Genomic DNA, 18231 nt, shown 5'->3' with positions numbered 1-18231 from the left:
GAATTGAAGCCAAAGCCAGAAACAGACTATAAATAGAGAATGGGTCATAAAGGAAAGCCTGAGATTTTTCCTCTTTTCCACTCCATTCCTGGCTTTGGCTTTAAATCTTTGGCAGATAATCTGTCATATAATTTTTCTGTGTAAATGGACCCTAAAGGGGGGGAGGGGAGACATCATGTCTATATGTATATATAGATTTGTAGATTTGGACCTTTAGCCTAAAAATTGCAACACACTATGAAGAATTTGTGTCTGAGGGAAACCTAAGGCCGGATTCAGGCATTCATAGTGCCGACCAGCAAATGACAGAATAAACAAATGTGTGTGTGTTTATCTGCAGTATTTCCACAGAATATATTGACATTCTGCAGGTTTTAAATCTGCACCACAGAATTTTTTTCTACAAAGCATCAGATTTCTACAAAATCCCATTCACTTTGCGTCTTTAATCCCCAGCATTTTTGTCCCGTGTGAAAGTATCCTTAAAAGGAATTTTTTTTAAAAAAACCAATGACCGCACAATGTACAAGTAAAACAAAAAATCTATGATATTTTCCATTGTGAGGCCACGACCACACAATGAAGGGGGAGAATTATCAAAGGAAAAAGTTAATTTTTGTAGTAAAAGGGCCAGATACGAATAAATTTATTCGTGTAGGTTTACCTCCATGTGTACACAGGATTTATGTAGAAGCAGTGCGCCTCTACATAAATGTGCAAACCGTCGGAATTGCGGGGACATTTTTAAGCCAGACGCAAAGAAACGCCGGACTTAATAAATGTCCCCCAATGTATTTTTTTTAGTCATTTGACTGTCTTTTTTTGGATGGCCGCCATTTTGCATCCAAATAATGGCTGTTATTTCACAGCTGTTATTTTGCTGCGAGATGATAGCCCTAAAAGAAAAAACAGCCTTTAAATGGCAAATAAAAGACGTTGTGGGGGTCATAAGCTAAAAGATGAAGAAGAACCTTTAGCTCACATTTATACTATCTCATTTGTCACTTTCTTGGAGGGTTATGCACCAAAATTTTGTACAGCATTTGCAGTCATTTGCCATTTGCTCTGAAATTTTCTAAAATTTAAATGTGCACACCTCTTGATAAATCCAGCTTACCCAAAGCTGCTGCTCAGGCTAATTGTGGCTAAGATGTTAATAAATTTTGCACATGGGGAGGACATGCCTTCCCACATGCAACACTGTGCTCCCTCCCTGCCCCCATGGCAAAAAGTCACAAATTATTTTGCAAGCATGGTCCTTGAGCTATGCACAGACATTGATGCATCTGCCTCTTAAAGGAAAAGTCTGTCCTTTTTAAAAAATCTTAGCCGGCAGGGGGGAATGTAATAATGAGTCCTAACTTACCTGTTCCCATGCCAGTGAGTGGCAGGACTGGCCTCGGGACCCCCATCGGAAGGCAAAGCCCGTTCAGCCAATCATTGACTGCGGCGACGTCCCACCCCAGTCACTTACTGACTGAGCAGCCAGCCCATCAGCTGGGTCATATGTGTGTGCAGCGCTGGAGGTCCTGGAGTGGCGATCTAGGGCTGAAGATGCACAGGGAGAGGTAAGTTAATACTCTTTGTTACTTTTTCCTGTGCTCCTGCCTTTCTTTTAACCCCCCCTGCCGCCCGGAGGCCGGACTTCTCCTTTAATCTATCAGTGGTTCTGTGAAACTGCATTAAAAACAATGAAGGGCAATTGATATCGGTGTTGTCATTCTTTGTATTCCATACAGCAACACATATAGTACAAAGCAGTTCTCACTTGTAAATGACAATTGGTCAGGATGGGTTTCATTCTTCTCTGTGTGATTTGATACATGAAGTGATGATAATAATGGAGACATTTTTTAGTGTCAGATTTTGCCAGTGAGTAAGTTAAAGTTTATCTTCATACTAAATAAAGGTAGCGCCGCTGTTAATTGGCAGAACACATTTCCAACGTTCCAGAGTTGGAAATCTTGTGTACCTTAGGGATATAAATTATCTGCTACAGTAAAAAGATAAAAGATATTCTTTTGCTATTCAATAGGCTAAGGCAGTTGACAGTACAAATATATTGCAATGGATAAGCGTTAAAATTTTATCTGCCTAGAATATTGATGGAAAAAAAGCCTGTGGCATGAATTTAAATATGGTCCTTTCAGTAAAGCATACTATCGGAAGCTGCTTTTAGATAAGGGATTCAATACACCTTTTCACTAACAAAATTAGATTATAGCAAAGGATGATTTGTCATCACTATGTCCAAAATGCTGTCTGCGCAAAAAACATAACTAACTTAGCTGACTTTATACAGCAGTGAGCCTTAACATTAAAATTACCTGCGTTATATTGAACAACACACTGAGAGACAGTATCAAAGCAGATTTCCAATAAAACAGCTGCTTTATTAAATTACCTTTAAAGGTCTGTGATACAGAGTCCATGCCCCTAATGCTTGATTTCTTGCTTGTATGTCACTGAATTATCAGTCCAGGACATAAAAAGAGGGGGCATTGAACGTATGTGACTTTACCACCTTAGCCACTTCGTCCTTATAGCGCATACGTGGTGCCGCATACGTGGTGCCGCACATATCAACGTTGCTGGCGCCAGAGGTAATGACAGGCATCCGCAGTCATCTGCCTGTAATTAATCCCTTAAATGCTGCAATGCATGACTGCGGGGTTCCCGATTACTTACACTGACAGGTGGGGGTAAAACACTTACCTCCGTCCTGTCAGATCTACGATCTGTGCATAGAGTCTGCTCTGAGGCAGACTCTATGCACAGATCGCCGATAGTACTGATCAATCCTTTGCTATGCTATGCTATGGCATAGCACTGATCTGCATATGCAATCTAATGTTTGCATATTTAACTGTAAAAAAGTAAATGTGTAAAAAAAGTGTAAAAGCAAAACATTTTTAAGAATATGTAAATTGCAAAACATTGTAAAATAAACCCCAATAAAAGTTTAAATTACTTCCTATCCCATTATAAAAGTAAAAATATAGATATTACCGATCTATTAAAATATAACAAAGTTGTTCCCACACGGTAAACAGAGTAAATGAAAAAAAATAAAAAAATCCTATGAGAAAGCTATGATTAGTTTAACCCCTTAGTGACCGCCATGCTGCCTTTTCACGGCGGCCACTAATGGGCTTTATTCCGCATCGGAATAAATTACCGCCCGGTGGCGGCTGCAGGACGGGGGATCAGCGGTCAGTGTGACAGCTGCCCCCCTCCTGTAACTGCCCGTTACAAACCATGCGGCATCTAATGGGCGGCATCTAATGGGTCCCGGTGGATCCCGGACGGCGCCGTGGGTCACTTACGCGATCGCGATGTCCCGCGGCGCCGTCCGGGGTCCCGATGTCTCCATGGTGATCCTGGGGTCCTAATGAAGGTCCCCAGGGTCACCATGGAGATGCCTCATGCTGACAGGGGTGGCTGTGGCTATTGCCTGTCAGCATGAGGCATGATATAATACACTGCAGTACATCAGGTACTGCAGTGTATTGTATCAGTGATCAAAGTATTTTACACTAGTGTACATTAATGTACACTAGTGTAAAAGTAAAAAAAAGTGAAAAAAGTGTGCACCAAACACAACACAGCCCCCCCAGCCCCCCCCAATAATAAAGATGCATTACATTCCCTATACCCAATAAAACGTGACATAAAAGTGATCAAAAACACAAATCCTATACATATTTGGTATCGCCACGTCCATAACGACCCAATCTATAAAACTATATCAATAATTATATCGCACGACACACGCTGTAAAAAAAATAATAAAAAAAACAGTACCAGAATAGCTGTATTTTATCAATCCACTTTAGAAAATACATCATAAAACAGATCAAAAAGTCATATACATATCAAACTTGGTATCAATAGAAACTACAGATCTTCCTGCAAAAAATAAGCCCAAAACCAGCTCTGTCGCGCAAAAGATGAGAACGCTATGCATCTTGCAATGCGGCGACAGTTTTTGTGGGTTTTTGCTAGGAAGATAGTTTCTATTGCTCCAAAGTGATAATAGTTAAAAAAAACCTACACAAATGTGGTATCGCCGTAACCGTAGTGACCCAGAGAATACATGTATTATGTTATTAGTGACCGCCAATACGGATTTTTACGGCGATCACTAATGGGCTCTATTCTGCTGCCATCAGCTCTTTATGGCGATGTTGCAGAATAGTGCAGCGGCGCAGGTAATGCCCGCAGCCCCCTTCTCTCAGCTACCGGAGGTAGCTGAGGGGTTGGGGAAGAGTGTGGGGTCAGTCCCGGCAAGTCCCCTCACCGGCGATCGCCGTTATTACCAGTATAACGGCAGCCACCGGTAACAGACATTGCCAGCGCAGCTGAACGCTTTCATCTCTTCTCACCGTGAATCCACAGTGAGAGGAGATGAGACCATGTCCCCCCCTGTCCCCAGAATTAACCCTAGTGACCTGGTCACTGACCCTCCCCTCCCAGGGCGGCCATCTGATCCAAGATGGCCGCCACCATCTCTGTGAACAGACCCTGTTCACAGTAATGGATTCCTAAAAATGATCAAAGCTTCATTCTCTCCACCACCGGAGGTGGCGGAGAGCATGGGGCAATGATCGGTGACCACCCGGTGTGGTCCCAGTACAAGTGATCAGCGGTATATACTATATACCACTGATCGCTTGTTCCAAATGGTGCTGGCACTTTTTTTTACGCCTGTCACCAAAGTCAAGTGCCCTGGATTACCTGTAACCACCCCAGATTACCTGTAACCACCCCAGATTACCTGTAACCACCCCAGATTGGCCTTAACCACCCCAGATTGCCTGTAATCTCCCCAGATTGCCCATATCTACCCCAGATTGCCCATAACCATCCAAGACAGCCCATAACCATCCCAGACAGCCCATAACCACCCCAGATTGCCCGTCACCACCCCAGATTGCCCGTCACCACCCCAGATTGCCCGACACTACCCCAGATTGCCCGACACTACCCCAGATTGCCCGACACTACCCCAGATTGCCCGTCACTACCCCAGATTGCCTGTAATCTCCCCAGATTGCCTGTAATCTCCCCAGATTGCCCGTAATCTCCCCAGATTGCCCTTATTCCCCCAGATAGCCACAGACTGCCTTTAACTACCCCAAATTGCCTGTAACCACCCCAGATTGCTCGCAACCACCCCAGATTGCTCGCAACCACCCCAGATTGCCCGTCACCACCCCAGATTTCCCGTCACCACCCCAGATTGCCTGTTGCAACCCCAGATAGCCAGTGAACACCCCCAGATTGCCCATCACCACCCCAGATAGCCAGTAACCACCCCTAGATAGCCAGTAAACACCCCAAGATTGCCCATAACCACCCCATATAGCCAGTAAACACCCCATAACCACCCCATACAGCCAGTAAACACCCCCAGATTGCCCGTAACCACCCCAGATTGCCTGTGACCACCCCAGATTGACCGTAACCACCCCAGATTGGCACAGACTGCTCGTAACCACCCCAGATTGCCCATAACCCCACCAGATTGCCAGTTGCCACCTCAGATAGCCAGTTAACACCCCAAGATTGTCCATTACCACCCCAGATAACCAGTAAACACCCACATATTGCTTGTAACTAAAATGACACTCCTTCGCTTCTGAGCCCTGCTGTGTGCCCATACAGTGGTTTATGCCCACATATGGGGTACCATTGTACTCAGGAGAACCTCCATTACAAATTTTGGGGTGCTTTTTCCTCCCCTGTTCCTAGTGAAAGAGAAATTTCAAACCAAACAAACATGTTATTGGAAAAATTCTATTTTTATATTTTTACTGTCTTCTTTTGAATACTTTCCTCTAATACCTGTGGGGTCAAAATGGTCACCAAACCCCAAGATCAATTCTTTGAGGGGTGCACTTTCCAAAATGGGGTGACTTTTGGGGGGTTTCTATTCTGCTGACACTACAGGGGCTCTGCAAATGCACCTGGCGCTCAGAAACTTCTTCAGAAAAATCATGCACTGAAAATGCTTATTGGCGCTCTCTTCCTTCCGAGGCCTGCTGTGTGCCCACACAGGGGTTTATACCCATGTATGGGGTACCGTTCTACTCAGGAGAACCTGCGTTACATATATTGTGGTGAGTTTTCTCCCCTGTTCCTCCTGAAATTAAGAAAATAGGGTGACATTTGGAGGGGGGTTATTCTGCTGACACTACAGGGGCACTGCAAACGCACCTGGCGCTCAGAAACTTCTTCAGCAAAATCTGAACTGGAAATGCTAATTGGCGCTCATTCCCTTTTGAGCCCCGCTGTGTGCCCACACAGTGGTTTATGCCCACATATGGGGTACCGTTATACTCAGGAGAACCTGCGTTACATATATTGGGGTGAGTTTTCTCCCCTGTTCCTCGTGAAATTAAGAAATTTCAAACTAAACAAACATATTATTGGAAAAATTCTATTTTTTCATTTTTACTGTCTTCTTTTGAATACTTTCCTCTAATACCTGTGGGGTCAAAATGGTCACCACACCCCAAGATGTATTGCTTGAGGGGTGTACTTTCCAAAATGGGGTGACTTTTGGGTTCTATTCTGCTGACACTACAGGGGCTCTGAAAACGAACCTGGCGCTCAGAAACTTCTGAACTGGAAATGCTAATTGGCGCTCCTTCCCTTCTGAGCCCCGCTGTGTGCCCATACAGTGGTTTACACCCACATATGGGGTACCATTGTACTCAGGAGAACCTGGGGTACAAAATTTGGGGTGCATTTTCTCTCATGTTTATTATGAAAAGGAGATACTTTAATCTTAACAAAAATTTCTATTTTCCATTTTTTCCGGCCTAATTGTGAATACTTTACTCCAGCCCCTGTAAGGTTAAAATGCTCATTATACCCCTAGATTAATTCTTTAAGGTGTCTAGTTTCCAAAATGGGGTCACTTATGGGGGTTTCCAGTATACAAGCCTCCTAAATCAACTTAAGAAAACAACTGGTCCCTAAAAAAATCAGTTTTGGAAATTTCATAAAAATTTGATAATTTGCTGATACATCTCAGAATCGCTAGCATACGTTAAAGAATCACTGAGCTATAAGCGCATAAAGTGAGACAGGTCAGATTTTGAAAAATGAGCCTGGTCATTAAGGCCCAAACAGGCTTGGTCCTTAAGGGGTTAAGGAATCAAAGGATTCCTTATAATTGTTTCCTATGGGAACTTAAAATGAATGTAAAAAAGAAATAAAAATAATGTTTTGTTGAATAAAAATTTAAATAACTCACCTCTACCTTTTTTCCAAAGTCTTAATATAAAACACTATGCTATGAAAAAAAAAAGAAGAAAATTTAAGAAGAAGTCCCATGAACACTAAAATCAGCAGACAGGAAGGGGGGTGAGAGAGAAAATTATAAACAAGTGAACTTACCTATCCCCGTACATCAGTTGCACCGCTTTTGGATCCCATTCACAAGATAATAAAGATCATGACATGGTATGATTGGCGGCCATCTATTTAAAGAGACAGCCGTTTGCCCGATATGTTTCCAAATTAGAAACATAGCCTAAAAGTGTATATCTATAGACAGGACAGAATTAACAGCTGCTGCTGCCCTAGGCACTAAACCTGAAGACGCCCCATCTCGGGGAGCGTGGCAGAGCCTGGTTTCGGCCACATGCATTTCTCTACATGTAGAAACATTGTCTGAATCACACTTTTCATGGTTTTCAATGGCTCAAAACATAAACAAATTTCCACATTGAATCAATGATTTGAGCAGTCTGCATATTGTCTGAAGGAATTCTTACCACAGGATTGGTAGATTGGTAGGTAATAGCTTCTGACCTAAACAATTCCACCATACCCCCCCTCTCAAAAAGACACCAGATTTACTGGAAAGTCTCAATTGGGGGTGGGAGACTAAAAAAATAAAGAATAAAGTTGTTTCCTTCCCCCTGCTCCCTAGTGCTGTTCCCCTGCAAGATGCTGCCCTAGGCAATGGACCACGGGTGCCTAGTGGTAAATATGGCCATGTCTATACAGTATGCATTTGCATGGCAGCAACTATTGTATGCCAAATCGTAGCATTACTCATCTAGCTTCGACAAAGAAAAGCTGTGAAAGTCTTCTAAGCTGTGTGAGTTTGCCCTCCCTTTTTGTTTCTTGCTTGGTGTGCTTGTAAAGAAGAGGTTAAAGAAGAGGTTGCAATATTTGGCGTCTAGTTTCACATTGAATGCGATTCACTATGTAGGTTGTAGAAAATTAGTATTATTTATAATTGTAAGTTCATGTTGGCAAAACTGGAGGGGGTCTGGGTGTTGTGGCCATAATATGGATGCTTAAAGGGGTCCTCCAAGCTACTAAAAAGTAGTTCCTGGAGCGTTTTATGGGGGACTGTTGCAGGAGGACACCGGGGGAGCAAACTTAAGTGAGAATCTTATTTTCTTTGAGGCCATGTCATGGCTGTGTGAACCCAGTTGTAAGAGAGGGGTTTTATTTTGTTCATTGCACCTTGAGCCTTAGTGCTGCAATGTTCACATGCAGTGCTGTTATTATTATTATTATTTATTTATTTATTTATAAAGCGCCCTTAATTCCAGAGCGCTATACAATAGATAGGCAACAGGCAGGAACAATACAAGATCAGAAAACATTACATGAAGGCAAAAGACAGACTGGTACATGGGGGAAGAGGACCCTGCCCGCGAGGGCTTACAATCTATAGGGTATAGGGGGAGAAACAGGAGGTAAAGTGCAGCCATTCAAGTGTGATGCAGAGTTATTGTATGTTGTAGCCTAAGTGTGATGCAGAGTTATTGTATGTTGTAGCCTAGTTTGAAGAGGTGGGTTTTCAGATTACTTTTGAAGGACTTGATGGTGGATGAGAGACGGATGTGTTGGGGTAGAGAGTTCCAGAGTGTGGGGGAGGCTCGGGCAAAGTCTTGGAGGCGGTTGTGTGAGGTACGAACAAGGGAGGAGCGGAGACGGAGGTCACTGGAGGATCGAAGGTTGCGTGAGGGACGGTAGCGGGATATCAGGTCAGAGATGTACGGAGGGGACAGGTTGTGGATGGCCTTGTATTTCATGGTCAACAATTTAAAGTGAATACGTTGGGCAATGGGGAGCCAGTGGAGGGATTGGCAGAGGGGAGAGGCTGAGGCAAAGCGACGGGAAAGGTGGATTAGTCGGGCAGCAGTGTTAAGGATAGACTGGAGGGGATCAAGGGAGTTAGCTGGAAGGTCAGAGAGGAGGATGTTACAGTAGTCCAAGCGGAAGATAATGAGAGCATGTACCAATAGTTTGATGAAGTCAGGGGTGAGGAAAGAACGCATTCTGGAAATGTTTTTAAGGTGAAGGCGACAGGAGGTGGTCAGGGCCTGAATATGTGGTTTAAGGGACAGGGCAGAGTCAAAGATGACCCCAAGGCAGCAGACTTTGGGGACAGGGGACAGAGTGCAGCCATTGATAGTGATTGACAGATTAGAAGGTGGGGTGGAGCGAGATGGGGGAAAGATGATAAGTTCTGTTTTGTCCATGTTGAGTTTTAGAAAGCGGGAGGAGAAGAAGGAGGATATGGCCGATAGACTCTCTGGAATCCTGGATAGCAAAGAGGTGACATCCGGACCAGAGAGGTAGATCTGAGTGTCATCGGCTTAAAGATGGTACCTGAAGCCATGGGATTCTATGATATGTCCCAGGCCAGAGGTGTAGATGGAGAAGAGAAGAGGCCCGAGTACAGAGCCTTGGGGAACACCAACAGTAAGGGGACGAGGAGAGGAGGTGGTGTGGGAGTGGGAGACACTAAAGGGGTAAGGGGAGGGGTAAGAGGAGATCCAGGAGAGAGCTAGGCTAGTGACACCAAGGGATGAGAGGATTTGTAAGAGGAGAAAATGGTCAACTGTGTCGAAGGCAGAAGATAGGTCAAGGAGAAGGAGCACAGAGTAGTGGCGCGAGGTTTTGGCAGTAAGCAGGTCATTAGCCACTTTGGTGAGGGCAGTTTCTGTGGAGTGGTGGGGGTGGAAGCCGGATTGCAGGGAGTCAAAAAGTGAGTTGGATGAAAAATGGGAGGAAAGTGCTGTTCAGTTCAGTTGGGAACATAGAGAGAGGAATTTACTTTTTAAAAAAAATATATATCAAAGCGCAGTAATCTCCATGATGTAATCGAGAGGCGTGTGCATGTGCACTTCTGGCATAAGGAAGACGTCAGAGTGCTGCCCACCCCTCAAAGACTTGATGGCCCGCCTCTCTGTGATGTCATGGAGATTATAGTACTTTGCATTATGCCCAAAGGGGCATGATTACAGCGCTGACACGCCTCATGTCCGTGACTAGTTAGCAAAGAGAAGACACCCAGATGACTAGTTAGGGATCGTTTACACAGAGCACAGGACTTTATAAATGTAAGTTTGCTCTTTATTCCGGGCAGAGACAAGGGCTACACGAATGTGTTTGGGAAGTGTGCTGGGTCATGTACTGTAGCAGCACATTTACTCATTTTTTGAGCGACTGGTTCACTTTAAGCTGACCTTAATGCATAACAATGAGAATGTAGAGTTTATTATATTGACTGTATATATTGAATATATATGGCTGAATGGTTGCAACTTGGTTTCAGGTCTTATTGCAGTCAATTAACCATTCTAACCTCACACAGTATCAACATGATGGAATGAGCACTGAATGTTAGATGTGTTTAGGTTTCCTGTTCAGTGATCCAGATATGAATCTAAATGAGAACAAGCACACACAATGAACCATAAACTCTCCGAGAGGTATGGGACATACCCAAGTGAATAGTTTTCAGTGTTCTGCGTACTAAGTAAGGCCCACTGACTAGAATCAGTTTTCTGAAATCACAGTAATCCAAGCAGATAATCAATACTACCTATTAGAGGAACGCCACTAAAAGGATCTATCATAAGAAGGAGCCTCGGAAAGGTCTTTTGGATCAAACCTCCAAGAGCTTGAAGTGACTTGGCATAAAATAGAACAGGTTTTTATTGAAGGCTCAGATAAAATGGCAGAGGTAGGAAACAAATAGGAATTCTTCATTGGATAAGAAAAACTAGGGATCTAGTTTACTTTGGATTAAGGTATATTCCCTACATATGCAAATAATGAGCCCAGGTAAGAGAGATGCTCGACTCAGGACAAGAAAAATTTGTGGGTTTACCTTACTATCCATTTGGAACAAAATGCTTTACTGTATGTATGACTAGCAATAAGTTTAGGAGTAGGACAAGTAGAACTACCAATTTTTCATCTGTGTGAGAAGAGTACTGCACACTTCAAGTGGACATTTTACATATGACACTTATAATTTATCCTGCTTCTAACGTAGAGGGCTTAACAGTATTAGATAAATAGCCACTCTTGATTCAAAAATACAAATATATATTTTGTCACAAGTCTCTATCTCTCTTACAACAGAAATCCGTGAAGCCTTTAGAGTATTGGATCGAGATGGGAATGGATTTATTTCAAAACAAGAACTTGGTATGGCAATGCGATCCTTGGGGTACATGCCTAGTGAAGTGGAGTTGGCTATCATTATGCAACGCCTTGATATGGATGGTAAGCATTATTATTCAAATTTTATTTTAACAATGGCTATTTAAATTGTATTAGCAATTTTTTTTTAGATTTTCCTGGCACGACATAAAAAAAGCAATACTTACCCACCCCTGTGCCATGCAGCTCACAATGCAGGAACATTTAGTCCCCACTGTTCACTGCCTTTGCTTGCTTCCCAATGAAGGAGTTGATGCAGGACCTACTCACTCAGCCAATCACAGGCAGAGCTGGGGCAGTGATTAGATGAGTAGGCAGGTCCTACTTGGAATCAGGAAGCAGAAGTTGCAAACAGATTTAAGTGACTCTGTGCCCACAATCTGCCCCCCCCAAACCACTTGTACCTTTGGATAGCTGCTTTTAATCCAAGATCTGTCCTGGGGTCCATTTGGCAGGTGATGCAGTTATTGTCCTAAAAAACAACTTTTAAACTTGCAGCCCTGTGTCAAACTGCTGTGGCCTAGAGTATCTGTGCCCTAACCTTGCACCGCCCCTCTGTCCCTCCTCCCCACCCTCTTCATCATAAGGAATGCCACTTGCAGGATTTTTCCTATTCCTCTGCAGTGAACACTGCACAGGTGGCTTAATTATCCAGCCCATGTGCCATGTTCTCACAGCTGATGAATAGGAGAATACCTGCCTGGGGCATTCCTAATGATGAAGAGGGCAGGGAAGAGAGACAGAGAGGTTGTGCCAGCCTAATGCACAGACACTTTAGGCCATGCCAGTTTGACACAGGACTACAAGTTTAAAAGTTGTTTTTTAGGACAATAACTGCATCACCTGCCAAATAGACCCCAGGACAGATCTTGGATTAAAATCAGCTATCTGAAGGTAGAAGCGGTTGGGAGGGGAGGGGGGGGGGGGGGTACAGAGTCACTTTAAGGACACATTGATTTCTATGGTTCTATATACACAAATATGTGTTACGAGTCTGTTTTGGGGCTAGAATCTGTGCCTGCTTAATGCTACTATTCTAGACAGCCATGGGTGCATATCCAGCAGCTGCGGACATTGCTAAAGATGCGTGAATGTGGCCTAACTAAATGAATGAAAAAATAAAATAAAATAAGTACAATATAATTAGAACACGGCAAACAACGTGAAAATGACACAACCTTTTTCTTTTACACCTGGAAATAATTTTTTAGATCCTCTTTTGATATTCTACACTATGTTTTCTGGACTCAAATCTACAGAGAGATGACTGTGGTGTGTAATTTATCTCACAAATGTTACAGCTTGACAAGCACTTGCATTTGAAGCCTAGAACTGCATGCTAACTAGTGATCTATTGCTGAAAATGTTAGTGCATAATGAATTCCCTAACCATATTATCTCTTTGTGTGCTAAATGTACAAAAGAATGACTCATAAAAGTGTTCTATACAGAAGCAGAAAACTGTGCACATTCTTTGATGTTTGTACTGCATAATGGATACCAAGCTGCCAATAGTTACATAGTTATTGAATGTGAAAAAGACACAAGTCCATTAACCTAAGTTTAACCTTTCATAAAATGAAACTTGTTTATCAAGGCAAGACACAATCTCAAATAGGGCCTACCCACTGGATGGCTCTATTTTTTGTTTTCCTTTACTCTATAATACCTTGCTTATTAAAGGGGTACTCCAGTGGGGGGGCACTTTGTTACTGGGGCCGGGGAGGAGGTGGCCGAGGAAAAAGATGTCCACTCACCTCCCCGGTTCCAGCGGAGGGTCCGGGTGTCTGACGTGGGCCCGAGACGTGACGTCTCAGGTCCGCTCAGCCACTCAGTGAAGGAGGTGGGATGGGTGGGTTGGAAGCCACACGCTACTTGAAGGCTTCTTCTGTGCAGTTTCTGACTAGAGATGATCGAACATCGGAAAATCTTAGGTTCTATCGAATTCGAACCTTGCCGAACCTTCCGCATTTGATTCCTGATGCCTTTCCGGCCCGTGGGGAAGAAGGAGACAGCCTGGGTACTGCCTGGAATTCCGGTATTCAACCTAGGTAATAGGCTGTATTCCGGAATTTTAGGTGGTACTCGGGCTGTCTCCTCCTTCCCCATGGAACGGGAAGGCATCGGGAATCAAATGCGGAATGTTCAGCAAGGTTCGAGTTTGATAGAACCTAAGATTTTCCGCTGTTCGATCATCTCTACTTCTGACTTCCCAACTTTTGGAAGACTATCTAAAATTTGGTGAAACAAGGCTGCTGAATAGTACAATTCTTTATTGTGACACAAGCGGATACAATGGTGAATCATAAATAGAATTATCCAGTTGTAATATCTGACTACAGCAATTGGTTCATATTGGGTGCTCAAATGAAAGCTCCTCTTAGAAGAGTGGGGAGCAGTCCATGTTTGCTATATCTGCTGTTCCAGAATATTGGCTCCACATGTGCAAAATTGTAGGAGGTTGATAAATCAACACATTTATTATTGTATTATATATGTGCCAGATATAGTACTAACATGCTCCACACTATGCACTTTTCATTCTCTCACACCAAAAGATGTATGGCTAAGGAGTGTCTATGGTTAAGCCACCTTTGGAAAGCTGACTAGGCAGTTTTTTAGCACAATATACAGCCAAGATAGAATCTGTGTAAAAACTTTTGAACACTTTAAGGAACAAACCGGCAGCAAACACACGCACAAACGCCACACCTGCTGCATTGGTTATTAATTCATTTATTTGTTTTGGGAGGTTTGTGGCCACATGTGGAAATATGTAATACCAAACCCACATGGGCCCCTTAATCTAGGGCCCTTTTACATGGAGCGATACTCAGCTGATTCGGACGACTCTTGCTCTATGTAATAGAGACAACAATCAGCCAATGAAACAATAATCAGCTGATCGTTTCTTTAGCCCCTGATGTAAAATCATTGGGTGTCAGGTGCACATTGCTGCATGTAATAGCTGACAATTTAACAGGTTTTCTCCTGCCTTCTGCTCTCTTCCTGGCACCGCGCGCTGCAGCTTCTTTGGGCTGAAAGGCTGCGGTCCCAGCCAGTAATTGCTTGAGTGGCCTGTCAGCTCAGGGGCCGTTCTGAAGCTGCAGCCGCAGGACCAGGGAGCATGCACAGTGCACTAGAAGACCGGCAGTGTGGAGGTAATGTATTAACTGTTTGGGCAAGGGCTGCACGGACATCGCTAAGATGTCTGTTAAACCCTTGGTAAACGTTCATCGGGCCGTGTAATAGGCCCAGTAAACTTGTTTACAATATTGATCAGGCCTTCATCTGCCTATGTTACAGTACCCTTAAAGCGACTCTGTACCCACAATCTGACCCCCCCAAACTGCTTGTACCATCAAATAACTGCTTTTAATCCAAGATCTGTCCTAGGGTCCATTCGGCAGGTGATGCAGTTATTGTCCTAAAAAAACAACTTTTAAACTTGCAGCCCCATGCCCAACGGCCGGGGCTTAGAATATCTGTCTCTCCTTCCCACCCTCTTCATCATTAGGAATGCCTCTAGAACATTTTCTCTTGTCTGAACATTGCCCAGGTGCCTTAATGATCAAGCCCATGTACCGTCCTCTCACAGCTGATGAATAAGAGACAATCTTCCTGGAACATTCCTAATGATGAGTAGGGTGGGGAGGAGGGACAGAGAGGTTGTGCAAGCCTAATGCATAGACATTCTAAGCCCCGGCCATTGGGCACAGGACTGCAAGTTTAAAAGTTGTTTTTTAGGTCAATAACTGCATCACCTGCCGAACGGACCCCAGGACAGATCTTGGATTAAAAGCAGTCGTTTTAAACTGCCTGGTGTTCCCCATAGCGCTTTAGGCCATGTTCAGACCTTGTAAAAGACCTGCCATTCTGTGAGCCGGCCGGGTCATGGAATGGGCGGTCTCAGAAAAGATCATCCCAGCTGGTACTGCAGCATCTGTTCGCGCCCGCATCAGAACTCCCCACTGCACACAATGGAGCGAGTGGCCGGAGCCACTTGCTCCATTGGGGGAACTGACAGGGTTTTCTACGGCCGCTAATTATTGAATAGCGGGCACAAAAAACTGACTGTTGTAACGCCTGGAGTAGTGGATCCACTGGACCGTCACCAGCGATGGCACTAACCTCACCAGGGAGCGGAGTCTAAGGGGCCGCTGGTTTTCACCAGAGCCCGCCGCAAGGCGGGATGGACTTGCTGCGGCAGGCGACCCCCAGGTCGCTACCCCTGGCTTGGTTGCTAGTGACGGCAGGCGAGGCGTGGCAGGAGCAGTAGGCAGGAGATGGTGCTGGCCGTGGTCTGTAGGCGTAACCGCAGGTGACAGGCTGAACACAGGAGCAATGGTGAAACAGGGGAACAGGAACCAGGAACAAGGACTAGGGACCAGGTAGCGGATAGGAATCAGGAACAGGGACTAGGGACCAGGTAGCGGATAGGAATCAGGAACAACAGGGGGCTGGGCCAAACACTATGGGAAGCATGTAGAGGCTCCAACACCTGTAGTGGGGCAGGGCTGGAACTATTAGGGGAGTGATTGACATGTGGACCAATTAGGAGCTCACTGCCCCTTTAAATCTGAGACAGCCGGCGCGCGCGCGCCCCTGCCGGCACAGACAGAGACAGGAGCGGAGGAGAGGTGAGGCGCCCCCAGGGGCCGAACTAGCAGCAGCGCCGGGTCCCTGCACAAGGACCCCGGCAGCTGCATGGGGCAGGAGGAGGTCGCGGCGGCGGCCCGGAACACGGGACGCCGCCGCGGCCGTGACAGTACCCCCCCCCCCCTTTGGCCTCCCCCTCTTTCTTTCCTGTAGAGGGAGGCATCAGGCAAATCTTGGTATTCCGCCGGTAGGCCGGACAAAGGCTTGGCGGGCTCGGGTGACAACATAGAATGCTTGGGCTGAGGTGACCTCAGACACTGGTTGGAACAGTCCTGACCCCAACTGAGAATCTTCTCGGTTCTCCAGTCCAGTTTACGGGCATGTAATTGCAGCCAAGGGAGTCCCAGGAGGATGGTGGAAGAAGAATGGGGCAGGACGTAGAAGGAGATCTTCTCCAGATGTGAAGTGCCCACCTGGAGGACTAGAGGTGCGGTCTGGTAGTGCACATGGTCGGTAAGAATCTCGCCCGTGACCGAGGAGATAGACAGGGGTCTGGCTAGTGGGGTCACGGGTAGCCGCCATCTCTGGACCAATGTAGCTGCAATAAAATTGCCTGCTGACCCAGAATCGAGAAAGGCAGTAGTTTGGTGAGTTTGTCCTGAGGGTGTCTGGATGGAAACTGGCACAGACAAACTTGGAGAGGTGGCATTCACACTCAGGGAGACCTCTCCCACCGGACCTAGGTGCTGGAGTTTCCCGGACGCTTGAGGACGTTGGGGACATCTCAGCCGAAAGTGATCCGAACTACCGCAGTAGAGGCAGAGATTCAGCTCCAGACGACGAAGTCTTTCATCAGGCGTCAGGTGAGCCCGTTCCACCTGCATAGGAATGTCAGGAGTCGACTGGGACTCCGGAACGTCAGGATACTGGAAGACCGGCGCCAGCTGGTGATGGCGACGGGACAGGCCTAGTCGCCGTTCATGCCAGACCTCCTCCTCCCTCTCAGAAAAACGAGTATTGACCCTGGTGGCCAGTAGGATGAGTTCGTTCAGGGAGGTAGGTAGGTCTCGGGCGGAAAGCACGTCTCTCACCCGACTGGACAGACCCCTCTTGAAGGTGGCTATTAGAGCGGCCTCATTCCAGTCTAATTCTGCCGCCAGGGTGCGGAACTGGATGGCGTAGTCACCAACAGAGGAGCTCCCTTGAGAGAGGTTGAGGAGAGCAGTTTCAGCTGAAGAGGCACGGGCAGGTTCCTCAAAGACAGAGCGGAACTCGGCCAGGAAAATTCGGAGATTAGCAGCCACAGGATCATCACGGTCCCACAGTGGTGTGGCCCAGGCCAGAGCTCTTCCTTCCAATAGGCTGATGATGAAAGCCACTTTAGAGCGCTCGGTGGCAAACTGACTACTTAAAAGTTCAATATGCATGGTGCACTGAGTCAGGAATCCTCTGCACAACTTGGAGTCACCAGCGTATTTGCTTGGGAGAGCCAGTCGAAGTGTAGAAAAAGCAGCAGGAGGTGGTGTGCGCTGGGCTGCAGTATGCTGCTGTAAGGCGGCAGTGAATTGCTGGATCTGCTGCGACTGTTGCTGGATTTGTTGCGCCTGTTGGGCGACCACTCGGGCTATGTCACGGATATCAGGCACCTCGCCGGGATCCATGGTTGGAGCCTACTGTAACGCCTGGAGTAGTGGATCCACTGGACCGTCACCAGCGATGGCACTAACCTCACCAGGGAGCGGAGTCTAAGGGGCCGCTGGTTTTCACCAGAGCCCGCCGCAAAGCGGGATGGACTTGCTGTGGCAGGCGACCCCAGGTCGCTACCCCGGGCTTGGTTGCTAGTGACGGCAGGCGAGGCGTGGCAGGAGCAGTAGGCAGGAGATGGTGCTGGCCGAGGTCTGTAGGCGTAACCGCAGGTGACAGGCTGAACACAGGAGCAATGGTGAAACAGGGGAACAGGAACCAGGAACAAGGACTAGGGACCAGGTAGCGGATAGGAATCAGGAACAGGGACTAGGGACCAGGTAGCGGATAGGAATCAGGAACAACAGGGGGCTGGGCCAAACGCTATGGGAAGCATGTAGAGGCTCCAACACCTGTAGTGGGGCAGGGCTGGAACTATTAGGGGAGTGACTGACATGT

At 46.0% G+C, this 18231-nt stretch overlaps 1 protein-coding gene across 2 annotated transcripts in view; it reads left to right on the top strand.

The window, feature by feature from the left end:
• CALN1 (calneuron 1) overlaps window positions 1–18231 on the top strand; it is a 156010-nt gene that overhangs the window by 26207 nt on the left and 111572 nt on the right. For both annotated transcript variants that reach the window (XM_069972480.1, XM_069972478.1), the window contains exon 2: window positions 11410–11553. In XM_069972480.1, the coding sequence (XP_069828581.1) occupies window positions 11410–11553 (144 nt within the window). The remainder of the gene's footprint in view (window positions 1–11409; window positions 11554–18231) is intronic.

This window comes from Dendropsophus ebraccatus, chromosome 5 (genome assembly GCF_027789765.1).
Source record: "Dendropsophus ebraccatus isolate aDenEbr1 chromosome 5, aDenEbr1.pat, whole genome shotgun sequence".
Lineage (NCBI taxonomy): Eukaryota > Metazoa > Chordata > Amphibia > Anura > Hylidae > Dendropsophus > Dendropsophus ebraccatus.
The sequence above is the reverse complement of the archived record's forward strand: the minus strand, read 5'-3'. Positions and strand labels throughout refer to the sequence as shown.